General features: G+C 52.7%; 2 protein-coding genes across 3 annotated transcripts; both read right to left on the bottom strand.

Moving 5' to 3' along the window:
* Nucleotides 1–203: 203 nt before the first annotated feature.
* On the bottom strand, nt 204–11,551 carry P3H3 (prolyl 3-hydroxylase 3). The gene is made up of 15 exons (XM_002192922.6): nt 10,856–11,551; nt 10,127–10,279; nt 9,248–9,434; nt 8,989–9,120; nt 7,989–8,122; nt 7,626–7,715; nt 7,255–7,307; nt 7,016–7,074; nt 5,742–5,866; nt 5,523–5,618; nt 4,389–4,539; nt 4,114–4,231; nt 1,706–1,781; nt 1,149–1,289; nt 204–891 (listed from the first exon to the last, which is right to left on the bottom strand). The coding sequence occupies exons 1-15, from the start codon at nt 11,495–11,497 to the stop codon at nt 679–681; spliced, it is 2,370 nt and encodes a 789-aa protein (XP_002192958.5). The 5' UTR covers nt 11,498–11,551; the 3' UTR covers nt 204–678.
* Nucleotides 11,552–12,257: 706 nt separating this feature from the next.
* Nucleotides 12,258–18,684, bottom strand: GPR162 (G protein-coupled receptor 162). 2 transcript variants are annotated; one of them, XM_030267262.4, is made up of 5 exons: nt 18,426–18,684; nt 14,994–16,782; nt 14,017–14,206; nt 13,307–13,458; nt 12,258–13,143 (listed from the first exon to the last, which is right to left on the bottom strand). In XM_030267262.4, the coding sequence occupies exons 2-5, from the start codon at nt 15,831–15,833 to the stop codon at nt 12,616–12,618; spliced, it is 1,710 nt and encodes a 569-aa protein (XP_030123122.1). In that variant the 5' UTR covers nt 15,834–16,782; nt 18,426–18,684; the 3' UTR covers nt 12,258–12,615. The 2 variants fall into 2 exon arrangements, with proteins under 2 accessions (XP_030123122.1, XP_030123127.1); XM_030267267.4 differs by lacking the exon at nt 18,426–18,684 and adding an exon at nt 17,947–18,223.
* Nucleotides 18,685–20,087: the final 1,403 nt, after the last annotated feature.

Raw genomic sequence — 20,087 nt, 5'->3', positions numbered from 1 at the left:
AGGCACTCCTGACCCTTTCCATGTTAGCCACGTCACAGCTGACTTTCTCTCTTGCTCTCCCTTATTGGAAGTAGCTGACATCTGGGTAAATACTGTTATCTTTCACTGAGGGCTCAATCCCCTCCCATCATTTGTTAATTAAATTTCAATCAGAAACAAGTGTGCACGTCACCCTGGTATACAGACTCAAGCTCCCATCAATATCTGTGTCCAGCATTTGGTTTTTATTCCATCTATTCACAGTCCCTCACCTTTCCTGTCGCAGGTCACTTTGCAAAGTTCTGGAGTTTGCAGGTGCTTAGGAAATTGAAGCGCTTTAGTTTTGAGCTCCTGAATGTGAGACAGCCCTCACCGAAAGACTCCAGGCTCCTCCTCCCTCTCTCACATTTAGCCCTGGATGGCCAAGAAGTGAGAGGAGTGGGGTGAGAAGACTTTGTCTTCTTACTTCTCAGTGAGGCAAACAGGGTGAGGCAGTGAAGAAAGTTCCTGGTGTCACTGACTTCCACACTGTGTCCTTCTCCCATTTTTCAGCTGCTGGGACACCACAGAGAAGAAAGCTGCACCCCTCCCCATCACTACAGCTCTACCACACTAATACACTGCCCCAGGCCTCCGTGGTCCCGGTCCTCCCGTGACCTGCCAGGCGTGGTGTGTGACAGTCCACAGGGCCCCATGCCCTCAGAACTCATCTCTGGCCCGTAGCACCTTGGGGTGCTGCTTCCTGTCCAAGCCAGGCTTCTGTCCCTGATTTGCAGGCTTGCCTGCACGCCTGGGAGCACGAGGCTCTGAGGAGGATCTGCTGCTGCGATCAGTTCCCTGATGTTTATCTCCATCAGGCTGGTCCTGCTCCACAGCCCTCTGCTCCATCAGCTCCTCTGCCTTCACCCGTTCCTGCAGCCATGGAGACAGAAATTACGTGAATCCTCCCTGCTGGGGTCTCGACAAAACACATCCACCCGACCGCTCCAGAGCCCAATCCCCCTTGCAGGACCCATCCCAGGCGGGCCCCTCCACCAGACACCCTGTCCACGGGAAACCCCCAGCTGCTGCACTATGCCCTGCCCCAAGGGAAAGCCCAAAAGCTGCTCCTCAGTGGGATGTGATCTCACTGCAGCTACTTGTATTTGTCCCTCAGCACGGCCCTTCACCTGCTCAGCGTGCTCCTGGGAGTGCGTGTACCAGAGGGCAATGGCGCAGCGCCGGCCGCGGCTCACGGCCCACACGCCATGAGGGTTCTCCTTGCCAGAGCTGAAGGCCACCAGCCTCCCGCACTTGGGATGCACCTCGGCCTGCCAGGAGAGACAAGAGACTGTGAAGCCAGCAGACCCCTGTTCTGGAGTACACAGTCCTTCCAAAGAGGTGACACTGCCTCTGGGAACGTGGAAGAGCAGAGAGCTGCTAGGAATCTACAGCTACAGTCTAGGAGCAAGGCAGGCCTTGGAGAGGGACAGGGAGAATCAATGGGACAACAAAGGTCACAGACACCACAGACTGAAAGAGCCTGAGAAATCTCAGCTACGAAAGAGTCAAACTCTCCTCTGAGATTTGCCTCAATTTCCCTTTAGCTGCCCCTATTTGAATCTGCCACTGCACCAGCACTGGATTGTTTTTGGAGTGGTGGGATCTAATAACCAAACAATTTGCTCCTGCCAGGACTAAGTCTCGCCCTCAGTCCACTCCCTCTTTTGGCCAGTCGCAGACTTACTGTGACAGTCACAGTGTCCATTTCAGTGAAGAAAAGGCCTCCACCTTTGAAGTCATCATTGAGGTAGAGAATGCCACTGTGGACAAAAAGAAAGAGTACATATGTACAGTGAAGCTTATTCCTCCCAGGTGCTTCCCCACACTCCTTGTCACAGGTTCAAAAGCAAGCAGACCAGTTAGCAGGAGAATCCATCTGAGGGTGTTAAGTACAGCAGTGCCTAGCTCAGGGGAGTCCCTGAGCTGCAAGCTACAGGAGGCTGGGAGAGAATGCCAGGGAATTAGCTCTACACACTTGTCCCGTTTTATTTTGGTTTGTTCTTAATCCCCTGCAGCATGCATCTGTGGCACTGTTGTAACAATGCCCTGGGCTTGACAGACCTTGTTTCTAACCTGCTGTTTATGTTTCAAGGTTGGGAATAACTCAATTCCTGGAAGAGGAGACTGATCAGCAAAGAAAGCCATGTCTTAACAGCCAAGTAATTTCAGGGCAACATTAGAATTGGAATGATCGAAAAGGGGCCTGGTGCATGTAGAAAAGAAAATTAAACCAAGAAACTTTACTAAAGTCATAGAAGAAGAGAAGTAATGAAGCCACTGTACAGCACAATCAAGTAGGTGAAAGCATGGACCACAGACTGCCCGGGTTCTTCTTGGTATTCAATTAAGCTGATAGAAAACATCAGAGGAACAACAGAGGCTCATAATTAATGAACACTGTGGTTGTTGAAGCAATGTTAAGGACATGAGGGCAGTGAGAGGATTACCAGTCCTGGAACCCAGGAAGTTGTAGCTCTTCTGCCACAGGGTTTTAACGAGGCTGTGAAGCCAGAGTGCTGACATGAGTGGAGAAAAGCAAGGACAGTTCTCACATGTCCAAAGGGACAGGAAGGTAGGGATAATGGTTGAAGCATAAACTGTGTTATCCTGACCTCAATAGTCTGCAGGGCTTTAGACTCAATTTCTGAGAAGGGTAATTGGAGGACAAGAAGCAAATGGAAAATGGTCTTAAAATGTAACACGGGGGTACTAAAAGCAGATTGGGCTACCCACATAATGATTGAAAAAATAGTGCATTTTCCAAGGAAACACTACATGCTCAATCTCAGCAGTTTGGACTCTGGTAAAAGGGCTCAGAATGGTGCAATGGGGGAAATTTCTAATGAAAAGAGAGGGTGAAGATGAGCATGAAAGCACACAGGGACCAGTGCACCGCTGGCACCCAAAGGAGCACTGTGCACCCAGAGCAGCATTACTGGAACTCATGGGCCCCTGGGCCCAATCCTGCTCAATTATCAATTATCAATTATCATTAATGCCCATAGCACAGATTCACAGGAAAGATCCAGGAAGTTTGGAACACAGGGACTTCATTCAAAAGGACACTGTAAGAGTGCAGCCCTTAAGCTGGTTGGGCAGTCACAACTTGAATGCAAGGGGACAGGGATACTCCCAAAAATAGCTCAGTGGCATAGATCCTGGGTAGGTATTTTACCATCCATTCATATGGAAGTCAGAGAACTCAGGGAGCAGTGAAGGGACAGGACAGCTTTCTCCCAGGAGGGACATCTAACTGGTTACACAACAAAGCCTGCTAACTTTACAATTTGGTTATACCAAGTAAACACTGCTATCCAAAGGGAAACAACACAATTATAATAGAATTCCCTCTAAGTCCCATATCTTTATCATAGCTTCTTAGAGATTTCTGCTCTAGATATAGCTACCATACAAAGAAAAGACAAGTAAAATTTCTGGATGCTCAGGGATGAGATGGCAAGTGGGAGGAATCAGCTGTAGTGAACTGACCTCATCTGGCTGCAGTGTGCAACAACTGGCATCACCATTAAACTATATTTCAGGTTCTTTCACAGAGCAGTAACAAAACCTGCCACAGACTGGAAAAAACATAAACTCTCACGTGGAATGGAAAAACCCAAGACAAAGTATTTGCAGTGAATCTTGAGAGAACAGTCACTGAAGTACACTGACTGCTCAAACAAAAGGAATCCAAGGAGCTCGAATATCCCTTTCCTATAATTCACAGAATTCTGTAAAAGATGGAACTTGACTACAAGAAACAGCCTATCAAAAGGGCTGGCAGCTGACTGTAGTACTGTGGTAGACCCACAAGATAGCAGTTTGATATCATGGTTCTAATCTGTGCAGCCTCCTAGCCTCATTCTGCTCTCTGTTAAAGCTGGCTGTGTGAAGCAAGGAAGGAAAAAGGGCAGGTCTTCCCAGCCCAGGGAAAGCATTTCACACCTTGTTCTGAAGCTGCTGATGCAGCCTTTGGCCTGATGATACAGTTCTGGATGGCTCTGAGCCAACCATCACCTGGTTTCTATAAGCTAAGCTCATCCTCTGATGGGGCAGGGATATCTTCACATGATCTAATGCAGGTGCTCTTACCTGTAGTCCCTGTACACATAGGCAGGAGGCTCTTTCCAGCACTCTTGCCCCTCAGGATCCAAGAGACAATTGTCAGCGTGGACAGGATGACTAAGATCCATGCGACCTTCCTGCTCCCCTGAAAATATACAAAAAGGAATATAGGCATTTTCAGTTTCAAGAAAGAATAAAGCAGAGGGAAAGGGATACAGTGAGAATGTGCTCCTGAGAGCACATGGCTGGGAGTGAGGAGACTCTCTGGGAGAAAGGCACTAACAGGATGAAAGGTTCTTTACCATCTACAGCTCTGCGACACACAAGGTGTGTGAATGAAAAATGAAGTTTCTTTCCAGGAGTAAAATAGGACTCTATGATTTTCCGAGATTTCTCACTAGCCTGCAGAAGCAATTTGGCGTCCCTCCATTCCACGTCCCCATTTTGGGCCAGCTACAAGTGAAAAACAAGTCTGTTACAATACTTACAAAGACACTCTATGAAATGATACACGTACACATCACAGAAGAAGAGACCTTTGTAAAGTCATGTGGTCACTCAGGCAAGAAAGGAACACATTTTCTCATTCAATTATAACTCAGGAGTACAACTGTACAGCACAGTAATTATTTCCTTCTCCTTGGCCCATGAAGCCACATCTGTAAAGCTGCATAATTTTGGATGTCCCACTACACGAGAGATACTAAAAGACTGAAGTGAGCCTTGAATGAAGAGTCCCAAGATGGCAGGAATGTTGGAACACACGACTTAGAAAAACAGGCTGAAAGATTTGGCTTTCTTCAGTCTAAAGAAGAGAAGGCCAAAGGAACATCTAAGTACAGCCCCCTGTCACCTAAAAGGGGATTACAGAGGAGATGGAGACAGTGTCTCCTCAGAGAGACACACTGAAAAGAAGCAGCAGACCAAAGCTGCCGCAAGGGAAATTTTGGCTAGATATGAAGAAAAATTTCACCCTCACAAGACTGGTACAGCACGAGAAAAGGTGCCCAGAGAGGCTGGAGAATCCCCACTCTTGGAAATGTTTAGAACTTGCCTACTCAAAGAATCAAGGGATTTCATCTAGCTTTGGAATTAGACATGCTGCAAGCTGGAGGTCAGATCAGAGATCTCAAGAGGCTCCTTCTACCTTAATTTATTCTCCAGCTCTAAACTAAGCATGCCTGTAGGGCTACCTCACAGGGAAAAGCAGTCCCCAAACTGTGCCTCACAGAAGAGAAAGCACTTGTCAAGCCTTCCACGTACAACATCCCTGAATGTGCTGAGGAGGAAGGAGGTCAGAGGAGACCACAAGTGTTGTGAGGGAGACAGCTCACCCCTGACACCACCCAGAGTGCAATTCACAGAAGAAAACCCTCAGGTGGCAAACTCTCTTTCTGGACAATTAAGAAGGCAGCAGACTCACAGATGCATTTTACCTGCACGGCCTTCAGAACAGTTAACCCTTCAAATCTCTCATGTGGGGTGTGAGGCGACCGTCTTGCCCGGTATCCATCTCCTGCTTCCCCTGCTGCCTGGAATAGAAGGATACAGATGACATGCATTAGGCTGCCACCTCTCCTCCATGGAAACCCTACTGCCCTGCCTGCTGAGGAGGAAAGTACACACACAGGAGTTCTTGCAGGACCCTGGCTCACCTGTGTCAGTCGGAGAAGGTCCTTGCACTCAGACTCCGTCAGCACTCTGTCGAACACAACCCTCTGGGTTCCATTCATCTGCTGGGAATCCATTGTGACAGCAATACCCTCAAAAGGCAAAGGACCTATTGAGAAGCAAGCACGGATAGGCATGAGCAGGCTTTGGACAAGAATCCCTCAGACACCAGCCCCCAGCCTGGATAAGGAAGTGGAGAGACACTATACATTCTCTGAGAAGACAGGATAGTTCCCCAGAAGTGCCCGCTCCTCGCAGACCCCCTCACATGCTTCAGGGGAACCAGAGCACCAGCTGGGGAAGCTGGCCTACAGCACGTGCTTCAGGAGCCAGCAGAGACTTGGGACTTGCTGGGAGAGCAGCAGGGAGCTGGGAGAAGTTGAGTGCACTGTGGATTGCAGCAGTGGAACAGGTCCAGCCTACTGGAGTGAGGCTCTGGAGAAAAGAAGCAGGTAAACACCTCCATCAACCCTCCTTTCAATCATCTTTCATCAACATCTTATTCAAGAATTATGTCTGGTGAATCTTTCTGCTTTTTTCACCCCAAAGAGAAGCACTGGATATTAGCTGATGATTTAGCTTTTTGATCTTCAGCCTTTTTTCCCAACCCCTCTGGATGATAAGGAATGCCAAGGCACTCAGGCCCTTAGAAGGTTCTGCTCTCACATGTGCCACAGCAGAGAACCACTTGGGGTCATTTTAAGCAACGACTCCACGACTGAGCCCTTCAAGAGGCTCTGAACATAAGAATAGGGGACCAGCAAGAACATGAGACTCTGCACTGCAGCCTGTATCATTTGGCCACAAACCCCTTGGACTTCTGCTTTTCAGGGAAAGACTTGCCCAAGCTACATTGCCTGCTTCCAGTTTCCATTTCCCGGCCCCTCCCTTCATGTCCCTTTCAGAAAAGTGTTGATTGAAGTTGGGCTGGTGGAGCTGAACCAGATTTGGTGTAGACACTGCTGGCACACTGAACAGGGATCTGCATGTCCACGGGCTTGACACACATTCAGGCTGCTCTCAGCTTCTCCAGCCACAATGCCCTCTGAGTTCGCATGCCAGAGATATAGGCAGTAAGATTTTGCAAGATTACACATGCATCAAAGAGGAAGAAAAGAACAGTGAGAAGGCTTGCTGAGCCATTCAAGTCAGTCTGCACCTATGCTAGCATTCCAATGCCTGAGGGTGGAAGACAGCACTTAGCCTGAGTAAGTCAGGCTGACTGCATCCAAGACCTCCTTCAAGCTCTTTTACTCACCCCTCTTCTCCCTCTCTTCCACATCCAGAGTTTCCTGCTTTTGCTTCTCCTGATCCTCTCTCAGGGGCAAGGGCAAAAACAGAGACCAGGGCTGTCAGTACACAGAGCCATGCCCAACCTCCCTCTGTAGCAGCATTTCACATCTTTCCCGTTCCTTTTGTGCCCATTTCTCTACATATTACTGTTCCTTGTACCACTCCTACTTATATTGCAGTCCTAGCTGATATGCCAAATCTTACCTGTGTTTCTCCCTTAGGTTTTCAGGAATCAGCTCATCTGGAGTCCAAAGATCCTGTAAGGAAAAAAAAGGTGGTTCAGTACACAGCAAACCTTGCACTGCTTCTCCAGTGAGTACCAGACCAACCACTGTGGCTCACTTCTCAGGACAGACAAATTGAGCCAATGCATACGGTTACAGCAGCAATTTCATACTAACTTCAGTCCTGGAGCAGCAGAAAGGCCTTAAAGATCCACCTCATAAGGACTTGGGGGTCCTCATCAGCATCTGATCATTTCTGGATCGTGGCCAACTAAAGTGAATTCTGACAACTGTGATTATGAACAATTGGTGAAACCATGGCAGGAAGATTAAGATGATACTGTTACTTACAGGGTCATTAAAAGTTTCTCCCAGATGTTCCACGGCATAATAAATCAACTTCTTCTCCATCAAAGATCTCTGCACATACTGCTGAATACTCTAAGGAAGCAAAGAGACTGTCAAACAACCACCTCATAAAAGACAACCCCTTCCCTGTCCAGGGCAGAAGCCTGACCCCATCACACTGCTGTGCCCGTTTTTGTCCTGAAGGGGCACTGACTGTGACAGACTAGATGTAAACTCCAGTTTCTTCAGTCCTGGCCTTGGCACATGTCTGCAGTGAAACACCTTTCCCTTTTTGTCTCTTGGACTGTGATCCTGTCCTGTGGGACAGGGGAGGACCAAAAAGGACAGACGTGGAGTTGTTGCTACCTGTCTGGCTTCGACAACTGCATCCTCTCCCAGTTCTGTGCGATACTGTTTCATTTTCTCCAACATGGGCTCATCCGTGGGATAGAAGAGCAAGTAGGAAGCAGCACATTCAGCAGCCAGTGTCTGGTTCCCAACTTGTGCAGGGACAGAAGAGAACAAACACACATCTCTGAAAGACTTGAGCAGCAAATGTGTGCAGGCCAGCAGCACCCAGCGTCCCTGTCAGGATCTGGCAGCTGGCCTTACACCAAGTACACATCAACCCCTGCCTAGCAGGGCCTCCACCCAACGATGGGAATGAACCTGGTACAGAACAGGCATGCCTTTAATACTTATTGGGAGCTGGTTTACAAGAAACAGATTAAAAGTAGGTATATTTAAAAAGAGAGATGGTCCCACTTCCCTCATGCAACAGGCAAGATGAGGGGTCTAGCAGCTTCTTTGAGATACAAGTTTTACCAGCTGTCTGACAGAGGAAGTAAGAACAGTTAGGTCAGTGTGGGGAGGAGCAGGGTTATGCAAAAGAAGGGCTGAGGGATGTGTGAAAGTGACAGAGTGACAGGATGACCAGTGTCATGCCAGGCCATCAGCTCAGCAGGTAGGCAGGTAGGGCTGCCTCAGAGGGAACGCCACTGCTGAGGTGAGATGTGCAGCCTCTAGGCAGGAATGGGGAGCCTCATCTGGAACCATGTACTGAAAAGGAGGGTATAAAATACTCAGTAAATAGTTGGAACAAGGTCCTGAAAAGTGTGCTGGAGGAAAGACATGGGGAACAGCTTCACACCACAGATGTTGGACAATGAGACTGAAGGAGACCACAAGGGACATTTCCCAAGGTGGCCACAGACTTGAATAGAGGTTATGGAAAGAGTTAGGGGGTAAGCAGTAGTAGAGCTCAGGTCAGTGTGCCATTTTTCCCCATGACATGCTCCAGGATCAGAGGCAAAGGGCAAGTGTAGGGGTGCCACAGTACAACCTGCTGGTTTGTGGCTCTGCTCACCCTGGCTGTAGGCAAACTGCAGCAAATCAAGGTGAGAGGGTATGAAATCTTCTGTGGCAGAAATTCTCCCCGGCTTTGTGGCAATTTCCAGGACGCACTGCTGCCTGCACTTCAAAACCTGAATATAATGGGCTGCAAGAGAGAGGAGCAAGAAAGGCAGTAGCCCACACTTCTTCCAGACAGGAGTGCTGGGTGATGGGATGTGCCCAGTGTGGGGAGCACAGCCTTCCTACCCAACCCTCTGTGCCTCTAACACTACCTGCAATGGCTTCATACAGGCCAGGCTGCATTTTCTCCTCCTCGTCCTCATCCTCCCGAGGCCCTTCACACAGGGCACGACACTCTTCCAGTGCTGACAGGGCCTCTGAGAGTGACTCCTCCAGCCCGGCCACAGCCTGCAGGTACTCATCTGCATCATAGTGCTGCACACCAGTCTCATATGCCTCCTGTGAAGGACAGATCCAGGTCCCTTCATCAGTGTGGGTGACACCAAAGGATGCCCTGAGACTTCTGAGTCGCTCATAGGCTGGTGCTGACATAAAGGGGCCTGCCTGCTCATGCACAGTGAACCACACAGTGACAGCAAATCCTAGACTAAAGCCAAATAACTGTCATCAAAAAGTCTCTCTGTCACACTTGCAGTGGTTTGTCCTCACCTTGAAGAGAAGGCTGCAGGGAGATCTTCCTGCAGCCATTCAGACACAAAGGGGTCTGAGCAAGACTTTTGACCAAGGCCTGTAGTGACAGAATAAGGGGCAATGGTATTAAACTGAAAAAGCCTTTTGATGGAAGGTAAGTATTTGTTGCACTGGAGATAAGATACTTTGATGATGACTGTAGGAGACACTGAAGCAGGTTGTGCAGAGAAGCTGTGGATGTCCCATCCCTCAGAGTATTCCAAGGACAGCATGGATGGGGCTTTGAGCAACCTGATCTAGTGGAAGGTATCCCTGCCTATGGCAGGGGACTGGGATTAGGTGATCATTAAAGGTTCTTTTCAAGCTGAATCTCTATATGATTCTGTGTATGGGGGCCTGTCTCAAACCATGGCCTTTGTGTAGGAACAGATCAGGATTCCAGACCGGTCCCTAGGGTGGAATAAAAGCTGCTCATGCGTGGCTCTGCACTGAGCCCTCACCCAGTGTGGTGTGGCCTCCAAGTCCTGGAAGCTGTCTGACTTCACCCCTGACATACGGCGGTACTTCTCGATGTCCTCCCGCATTTGGAGGTGCTGGGGATTAGCGACGAAGAAGGTGTGAGCGGCAGACACGGCCTGATCCAGCTTCTTCAGCTGTGGAGAAAAGGCAACAGTGCCTGTCATGCTCCTGTAGGTCTCTGCTGTTCACACCCACCCCTCACCCCAGCTACTTCCCGGGTTCAGAATCACAGAATTACTAAATGGGTCAGATTGGAAGAGACCACAGCGGGTCATCTGCTCCAACCTCCCTGCACAAGCAGGGTCGTCCTACAGCACATGGCACCAGATTGCATCCAGATGGTTTTGGAATGTCTCCGGTGAGGGAGATTCCCTCTGCTCTGCGCAATGTGTTCCAGTGCATGGTCACCCACATAGCAAAGCTCTTCCTAATATTCCACCTAAAGGTGGAACTTCTTGTGCATCAGTTTCTGCCTGTTGCCTCTTGTAGCGACTGGCACCCGTGAGAAGAACCTGGCTCCATTCCCTTGGCAACCCCCTTGTAAATATTTATGCGCATCAATACGGCTCCCTCTCGGTTCTCTCTTCTCGAGGCTGAAGGAAAGGCGTCCACCCCCCCGGCTACCCGGGGACCCTGTGGGAGAGCCGCTGGCACCTCGCACCCCGCTGTGTCTCGCCCGCCCCGGTGCCGGTGCCGATGCCGGTGCCCACCTGGAAGAAGGCCACCTGGAGGTAGTTGTAGGGCTCCCTGCGCTGGAAGTCGCGGCGCACGGCGCGGCTGGCGCGGTGCGCGGAGGGCGCGGGGCGCAGCCGCCGCCCCAGGCAGCGCTGCAGGCAGCCGGCGCGCTGCAGCACCGGCCCGAGCAGCGCGGCCTCCCAGCGCCCGGGCCCGCCGGAGAACGGCTCCTCCCGGGCGCAGGCGGCGCGGCAGGCGCGGCGGGCGGCCCGCAGCCCCGCGTAGCTGTGCAGGGCGCGCTGCAGCAGCTCGGCCGCCCGCGCCCAGTCCCGCGCCAGGTACGCCCGCACCCCGTCCGCGTACAGCAGGTCGAACGGCACCAGCCGGCCCGGCGACGTGGCGGCCGCGGCGGCGGCCAGGAGGCTGAGGCACAGCAGCGAGGCCATGGCTCCGGGAGGAGGAGAAGGGGTCCGGGGCGGGCGGGCGTCCTGGCGGGCCCCGGGCTCGGCCCACCCCGGGGGCGGCGCCGGTCCGGGGCCGCGGTGGGCGGGAAGGCTCGGCCCGGGTCCTGCCGCGCCGGCCGGGAGCCGCCGCTGCCCCGGGGGCTCCCGGTGCTGCCGCCGCTGGGTCTGACGTGGCCCCTGGCCCGGGCGGCAGCCCCAGCGCAAACCCCCCATTTGGGGTCGGTCACCCAAACGCCGCCAAGGACGCCTCTCCTTGGAGTCACGCTTGGAAGCTTCATATTCCCATCGCACAGAGAAGTGCTTTGGGGGTGTCTCCCTCTGACACCGCCTCTCCTCTGACACTGCCAAACCTTTGCCCTTGGCTGGAACTACAGCCAGCACCAGCCAGAAGGTCCATCTCCCACACACTACTCTTGCACCTCCCTGCCAAGAGTTGTGTCTGGAGCAGGAGCTTGCTCCAGACCTCAACACTACCAGCTTTGCTGGTGTGGGCAGTTGAGTGGGACTTCCCCGAGAAGCCTCTGTCAGCTTTCCTGTTTGGCTGAGAAGTTTGGGCTACCTGAAGTTTGCGCTGGTGAAATAATATGTTAAGGGTCAAGATCTTCTTGGATTCTTGGAGTGAATTTTAATTCTTTCCAAGCCTGGAGTTGCTCAACAAATGGTTTTGCTTTGAGGCAATGTTAGAAACCTGAGGCCTCCTGCTTAGCACCTCATCTGAAATGGGCAGAAGACCTTTCACCCAGTCTCCCATGACAACTCCTCTAAGGGCATCGTTCCCTTTCCTCGGCTGCTAAGCATCCACTGCCTTTCAGAGAAGCTGAAATGAAAGGATGAAGAGGGAGGAAAGGAGCCTCGCACATTTTGCGTTTCTCTTCCAGAAACCTGTGAAGCTTCATTAAACACCGGGACAATCATTTTGTTTCTATGGAAACAAAATTATTACTAATATAGTATTTTAAAAACAGACACACGATTGACACTCCAAATATAGAATTTTAATACCATTCTGCGCCTGCCTTGTCTCTTAGGGCAGAGCGGATGCGAGGGTGGAGTTCACAAAGGGACGGGACTGGCAAGGATGCCAAGTGGCGGTGGCAGCGGTGGATGTGTTTGTAACCTGAGAGCAGGCACAGGCTGTCTGTCCGTCCGTTGTGCTCCCTTCTGTGGATCTGTCCCACTTCTTTTTCCCCCACCAGCATGGGGTGCCGTGCTTTCTGCCTGCTGGCGAGAAAGATGAGAATGCAAATTAGTGATTGGGTCCCGGGACAAAGGGAACGCTTGAAGTTTCATTTAAAAACTGTGATGGCACTGAATGTTTTTGATGCTGTCTCTCATAGTTTGGGGTCCTGGAAGGTCTGTGGCTCGCAGGCCTCTGGGGTCCTTTCACATGGTGCCTGCTCTCCATCCTGCAGACGCCAGACTTCATTGCCAAGCACGGAGCAGCGCCGTGGCCGGTCAGAATTCTCCTCCTCCCTGCTGCCGAGGGAGAGGCGGCGGTCTCGGCGTGATGCGAGCAGGAGACAGGAGTGCCGTGGGCTGCAGGCTGGGGTGGGTTGTGGCGTCTCGTCGATGAACGTGGTGATCTCATCTCGGAAGAAGCAGGCGCTGGAGCTGGAACCCCGGGGCAACAGCCCCCCCTCCAAAAATTGCCGTAGGGTCGTCAGCTCATCTTCTGGGGGCCGCCGGCGGTGCTGGTAGTCATGCAGCTGGGGAGGCAAGAAACCGGGGCCCCCAGGCTTGCGGGGGGTGGAAATGCGGATGTCGTCAGACGAAGACCACTTGTGTAGGAAGGATGGAGCAGAGCGGTGGGCGGAGAAGATGTTAGTCTCATCATGTGACAGTCTCCGTGAAATAGGGACCTGGAAAACAGAGAAGGGGGCAGGTGATGGAAGACTTGAAGAGTCAGAATAGGAAGGGAGTAGCTGAGGTTCCCAGAGAAGAGAGTCAAGAGGACACAAAGGCGTGGGAAACTGACAGAGAAGGAAGTGGGTTGTGGGGCTGCCCCGCTAGCTCTTGGCTCACCTGCAGGTAATGCACCTTGTCCTGGGGCAACAACATGTGGTGCATGGGCAGCAGCTTGATGTCCCGAGAGTCCCGCTTTGCAGCTGCGGCGCCGTTCGCATCGAATCTCACTTTGCAGATCCTGCCATCACCATAATCATCACACACACCATCTGTTGGCAAAGACAAGAACGGCAGTCAACACTTTTCAGTCAGAAGAGGAGCATTATCAGGGCACCTGGATACCATCCTAATGCTTATCTGACTTGTGCTGTCCTACTTGCAGCTCTGAGGGCTCACCTCTGAACCAGGACCTTGTCCTTCTGCTTGCAGCAGCACTAAAGCACCCACACTGTGCCCTATATCTTCTGTCTTGCCTTTGAATCATTCACTGCCAGGTCTCTTGGACCCTTGAATGAGCGAGTTGGGCTGAGGCCCAGCATGTCACTTTGGTTGTGGTTTGGCAGCTACACACAATGTATTTATGCTTGCAAGTAGTGAGGAAGATGCTGCACTAATGCTTCCTGGATGCTAGTCCTATGGCTGTGAGTGGCAGAGCCCTCCACAGAATACATTTTCTTGTGGTTGCTGACTTCAAGCTGTAACATGAATGTCACCGAGCCACCCGAACACCACAAGATCCTTTTCCCAAAGACCCCCTCTTTCCTCTGTAGTCTTTTGGGGAGGTTGGTTAGTGAAGAAAGGTGACTGTGGGCTGGTGAGGAGCTTACCATCCTCTGTGTCTTCCTCAGACATGATAGCCACACACTGCTCCCACACGGTGCGGAGATCTGCTCGATAGCGCTCGCAGGACCAGATGAAAGAGGGGAGCAGCAAGGTCTGCACCATGGAACACCAGAGCACAGCCAGAACCATCCAGGTGGGGGCCGTATCATAGCGCAGGCTGAAAAAGCTCACGACCTGTAAGGTAAGAAAAAGCAATAATGCCAAGGAGACAGAAGTAGGGAGAAAGGTAACAATTCTGTAGTAGAACATAATCTGTTTCTAAAGGACTCATCAAGTAATTACCCTGTGTCCCTTTGAAAATCTGCTCCTGGGGTCTTTCCCCAGGTTTGCTGGGCCATATTCCAAGTTGCCATATCTCTACCATGAGACCTGGTGCTAGCATCCCTTCTTCCTGTGCTCATTACCAGCTGGAGCTAAATAGGTGCTAACAAAGGACACCAGCCGCTGGGGAAAAAAAATAATCTGTGACTCAGCCTCTCCCCTTTTAAGGGTTCTTTTTGAGACCTTCTCCAGCTCTCCAATTTTGCACAGAATCGACCGGCTGGCCAAAACCTGAATGCTGCCTACAGCCATACAAGCAGAAAGAAAAAGACAACTGGATGCATCAGCTGTTAAAGCTGGTGTATCAGTTCTCCAGAAGCAGACCAGAGAAATAGAAATCTCATTGTTTTTACAAGTAAGTTTGCAGAATAATTTCCTCTCCTCTTAGCCACTTAAAACTTGCACAGTGGTTTTAGCTGTGCAGTGTGTATTCCCCAGACTTAGACTTAAGAAAATGCTACTGCGGAAGGATGAGAGAATTACTGCAATCTTTTTAAAACCACCGCTCAGAATAACACAGATTCAGATGCGGCAGTTCTGCGGCTGGCGGGACAGGAGAGATCCTTCTCTAAAACTTGAGAGAAAAGCAAATCTGCTTTAACTGCACATTCTGAAGGGAAAGAGAGAACTGGATGCTTACCAAGATAGGCACCCCAGTGAGCGTGTCATACAGGAAGACAATGGCGCTTATGAGGTTGGTCATCTGCAAGGAGGTCTTGGCTGACTCGGAGCCGTCCAGTGAAGACCTCCTTTTGCCTCGTACATCCTCCACCACAATGGCTGGCACATTGAAAGTGGTATGTGCTGATGAAGAGCAGGATGACGCTTCTTCTGCTCTCTGATGGTGGCATCGCCGGCGTCTCCTGTGTGCCCACAGGGTTTGGTAGAAGGTGATACCCACGCACACCAAGCCCATGACGATTCCTCCGAGCAGCAGGAGGCTAAAGCAGACACCGAAGCCCAGCCCTATTTTGCTGACAATGAACTGGCAGCCACGGGCATAGTAGCGCTCGCCGTTGTTGTGCCAGCCGATGGAGGGCAGGGTGGAGAGGATGAATGACACCATCCAGATCCCCATGACTGCGTGCAGAGCCTGCTTCTTGGCATTGCTCAGGCGGTAGTTGACTGGCCACCTCACCATCCACATCCGGTGGTAGGAGAGGGAGGCCACTGTGAAGCAGGTGGCCAGCGCCAGGGTGTAGTACGTGGAGACAAAGACCTTGCAGATGCTTTCGTTCCAGTCGTAGTCGGAGGACTCGCGCCGCAGCTGCACCACGGCATAGGTGGTGAGGGGTACTGCTGCCATAAGGATGTGTGTGCCAGCAAGGAAGCACAGCAGCAGCTCCAGAGGCTTGTGTTTCTGTTGTTTGGCTGTGATGCTGAGGATAATCCAAGAGTTGGCTAACAGAGCTAACATCCCACATGCCAGCCACCACAGTGAGTTGTTGTGCAAGGTGGACTCTGATTCAGAGTCCCCCATGCTGCCAACCCTGCTAGACTGCACCCTGCCTCTGCTGCTGGGATATTGTAAGAGGGTGAGTGGGACTCTGCGCTGGGGGAGCCACGTCTCTCCTCATCTGCTGCTGCAATGTGAGTTGTTTGCACTCACATTGTTTGCTGGAAGGGTTTCTCAAGGCATTGCCACCAGGTGCCAGGCAGAACAGCCGTCAACTCTGTCTCGCTTCCAGTCTTCCCTTTCCCTCCTATTCGATTATATTTCTTTTCCTTGTTCTAACTTTTTCATCTGTTTTTTTTTTTCCCTTGTTCTCTTTCTTTTTCTTTCTTCCACCTTTTTTCTCTCTCATGAACACTTACCAGTGCTTCTTCCCTCACTCGCCTGGGCTCACTTTTTTTTTTTTCTCCCCATCTATTACATCACTCTCCTCCACTCTTCTCCCAGATAAAAAGCTCTCCTTACTTCATGTGCCCACCAGACACCTTCTGACTCAGAGGCCACCTTCTGCTGGGACTGGTGAAGGCCACACACAGACAGGGATTTCTAGAGACTCCAAACAGTTTGGCAGAACCAAGTGCCTGCTTCCCAGTGTCCTAGGGAATGAGGAGCTAGGCAAGAGTTTCAGAGGTGACAGGAAAAAGAGCAAAGGTCCCGACGAAAAAGTGAGGGTGGTGCATACACTGTGCGTAATTCCTGTCTCACCAAATGCCACTGCGCTTGTGGCCAGGTAGAGGTTCCTGCCAAGGCTGTCAGAGAGCTATCAACAAAGAGGGAAGGATGAGAAACAAGATTCAAAGGGCTCCCTACCCAAGACCTCACTGCACTCTTAACTACATTGTCCTTTTTGCTGTTTTCTTTTTGCTGGTCTTTAAAGCTTTCCTGCGCAGGGCACAGCTGGCAAACAATACGGAGATGGCAGGGAGGGGAAGATCCTTTTCAAAGGTTCCCTTGGAGATTCAGGGCATGAGTTTCACTGTGGAAGAGAGAAAAGAGAAAAAGTAATTTAAGATCATTCTATTCTCCCAGATCTCTCCCTCTCTCTCCTTGCCCACACTAACACCTTGTCATGATTTAGACAGTGTGGAGCATTCCCTGTGTCTTTCAGGGAACAGAAGAGCCATATTTGCACCAGTCCCCACACAGCTCAGGCTGGACTCTGGTCCCCACCAACTCAATCCAGTGCTGCTGATACACACCATGTTCCCTGCCCTTCCAGTTCTAAGCTTCCTAGCCAAAGTGTTACTAATGCCATTTCTGGCATGGAAGGTCTGATCTGCATCATCCCTTGTAATTCCAGCGCTGACATCCCCATGCATGTGCTGCTACACCCCTTGTTTCAGCTGTACAGCTCCCACAGCTCCAACAGTCTTTGGACCTCAGCTTCTTTCTGCCAGTGCTCTGGTTTTTAACCTGCTGCTCCCATGTATGGGTGCATTCCACCATTACAACAGTACCCTGCCATTCCACATTCTTGATCCACAAGTCTATGTGACCCCCATAGTCACATACCTAGGGAAAAAGACTATTAACCTATTCCTGAGACTACTCACCTTTGCCTTCCCTGGTCCTACCAGCTCAGACCCCCTTCTCTGTCTTCATCCACAGGGAACACCCAAGCAGCATATTCCAGGAAGGTACAGGCCTGCTCTGTGCCTTGACTATGTGCATGGCTCAGTACCCAAGCTAATGGCTGAGTTCCCATGCCCTTCTTCTTCCTGCTTCTCCATTATTTTCTCACCTTCTCTGTGACCACCTGAGGCTTTGCCTCCTTTCCTCCCTGCTTGGAGCAGTTTGCCATGACTGGACTGGCGATGGCCCCATTCTACTCTGTTTCATCCTTTTCCCCCCATTATCACCACTCTTGCAGTTAGGCCTGTGGCCTCTGGAGACAGTTACGGAACTACCCGTCTCTGATAATCCCAGGGGAATGAATTTCCTTGCAGCTTCTCCTTCTGCCGCCCTTCCCACCCCGGCTTGTTCTGCTGGCCCACACTGATCCCTCGATGAGGCTGGAATCCTCCTGCTTCTGCTGGCTCTGGGGCCCAATTGTGCTTCAAGCTGTGGTCCTCCGGCTCGAAGAGACCAGAGCGCCCCAGAGCTAGCGCAGGATGCCCAGGTCGGGGAAACCCGTCCTCACCTGAGCACGCTCCCCGGCTGCACCCCACCGCCCATCCCACCGGCGGGGGAGAGCACAGGAGACGCTGGCGGGGCTGCTGCTGCAGGGGGAGGCGAGGGAGGGGGCTCGCAGGGGAAGGTGACCCGGAATGATTGCAAAGGAGCGCGGAGAAAGCCGGGGTGCCGGAGACGCGGCCGGCCGGGCCGAGGCGCGCCGCTGCCCCGCCGCCCCCTCCCTTCGCCCCCCGCTCGGCAGCCCGGCCGCGGCGGGGGTCCGGCCGCCCCGAGCCCGGCCCGGCGGCCGCGGAGCGCCGCGGCTCGGCCGGGGCTGGGCTGGGCTGGGCTGGGCGGGGGCCGCGGAGCCCGCGGGGCGCCCCGGGGCGCGGCCGTGCCCGGCGGCGGCGGCGCCGCCCCGCGCCCGGCGGAGCGGGGGCCGCCGGCGGCGGAGCGGGGGCCGATCGCGGCGGCGGCGGCGGCGGGGGCCGGGGGGACCCATCTTACCTCTCGCCGGAGCAAGCGCTGCCATGGCGACGGGCGCCCCGCGCGGCTGTGCGCGCCTCTGCCCGGTGTGCCGGCCCCCGGCCCCGGCCGCGCCGCAGCTCCGGCCGCCGCAGGCAGCCGCCCCGGCCCCGCGCTCCGGCCACCGCCGGGCGGGGCTCGGCGAGGGGCGAGGGGCGGGGAGCGGCGGCGGGGGACGGCGGCGGGAGCACCGCCGGGCCGAGCAGCCAGGGGGCGGGACGGGCGGACGGGCGCGGGAGCCGCCGCCCCGGCACCGGCCCCCGCCCCGGCAGCGGCCCCTCCGCTGCTCCCGACGGGGCGGGTTGCGCTCGGCCGCGCTCTCGGAGCCGGGCTTGGACATGGCCCAGGCACGGCGGCGCCCGTCTGTGCAGCCCTCCTGCCCCACGGGCCGCACGGCCGCCCCGCAGTGTCACCCGCAGGACGGGAAGGAGCCGGCTCCTTTCCCAAAGAGCGATGTGAGGAGGCAGCCAGGCCGCACGAGGGCTGGGGGGCATGGCTGTGAACTGAGGGGAAAGGCAAACAGCTGGTGCTGCAAAGGGTGCTTGGCGGGCAAAGTGCCCAGGGCATGGGATGCCCAGGGTGCCTCAGTTTGCACAGCTGCTGTGGTGGCCTCTTCCATCACCAACCAACAGCATGGTCCTACAGACAGGGGAAAGGGGGAGGAGAGAACAGGAGATAAGAGTGAGAGTAGTGCTCAGAGCAATGGTTTGGTCATGTCAGAAGGGTAAAGCTCCCCTTCCAGCTGTGTCACCTCAGCCAGGACAATCCTGGCTAGAAAGTCTTCACAAGACAAAAAACATCTCATTTTCCTGTTACCCGTCTTGCTACTGGAGTGAAGGCACCAACACTTTCCTTGTCTTCATTCATTTTAGGGCCTGTTATCTGCCAATATCTCTGTCTTCCTTTTCTCCATCTGAACTGGGATAGGAATCCGTGTTGGTGGACAGTTAGGGTGCAGCTGCATTAGTACCTCAGTTTGGATCAGGAGAAGATGAAAAATTTAGGTGAAAGGACCTGCAAGATGTGAAGCAAATATGCTCTGACCACTGTGAGAATTCAGCTTTGCTTTGGGCTAGGGCTGGTCTGAAGTCCCCAGACATTTACAGAGTGTCAAAAAAGTCTTCATCATCAGTTGTTTCCCTCTACAGATCTGCTCCTGCTTCACCAGCCTGTTTGCTAAAGTGGACCTATTGATCCAGGATCTGATCATTTTTATCACCCTGCTGACAGGGCAGATTTCATTTATCATTCTCAATATTGGCTGAGGTGATCCCAAGTGTCTTAGATAGTAAGGAATTTCATCTAAGATTTGTAGGATCAGCAGAGGGAGAGACTCCTGAGGAAGAAAGCTGGAGGTACTGCTGGTTCTTGGCCCCAGGGGCAGCAGCGAAGGCAGTTCCAGAGGTAAAAAAGAGATTTGCGTTGCAGTAGCTGTCATGAGTAGGGTCGCTTTTGGAGACAGTGAGTAGAAAGAGGAACCACTAGAATAGATCCAGCTTTGTATGAGGTAGGTGATAAGAGATATTTTTGAGGAAGACAGGTGGTGACAATGCTGCCATGATTTGTCTTTTCTTTGGCTTGAAGAATTCCCACAGGGGAAGTCTTGAGGTGGTTCAGCTAAGTTGCCAGTCCACCAACAGCAGG

This window comes from Taeniopygia guttata, chromosome 1, assembly GCF_048771995.1.
Source record: "Taeniopygia guttata chromosome 1, bTaeGut7.mat, whole genome shotgun sequence".
Classification (NCBI taxonomy): domain Eukaryota; kingdom Metazoa; phylum Chordata; class Aves; order Passeriformes; family Estrildidae; genus Taeniopygia; species Taeniopygia guttata.
Note: the sequence above shows the minus strand (reverse complement) of the source record. Positions and strands in the feature narration are given on the sequence as shown.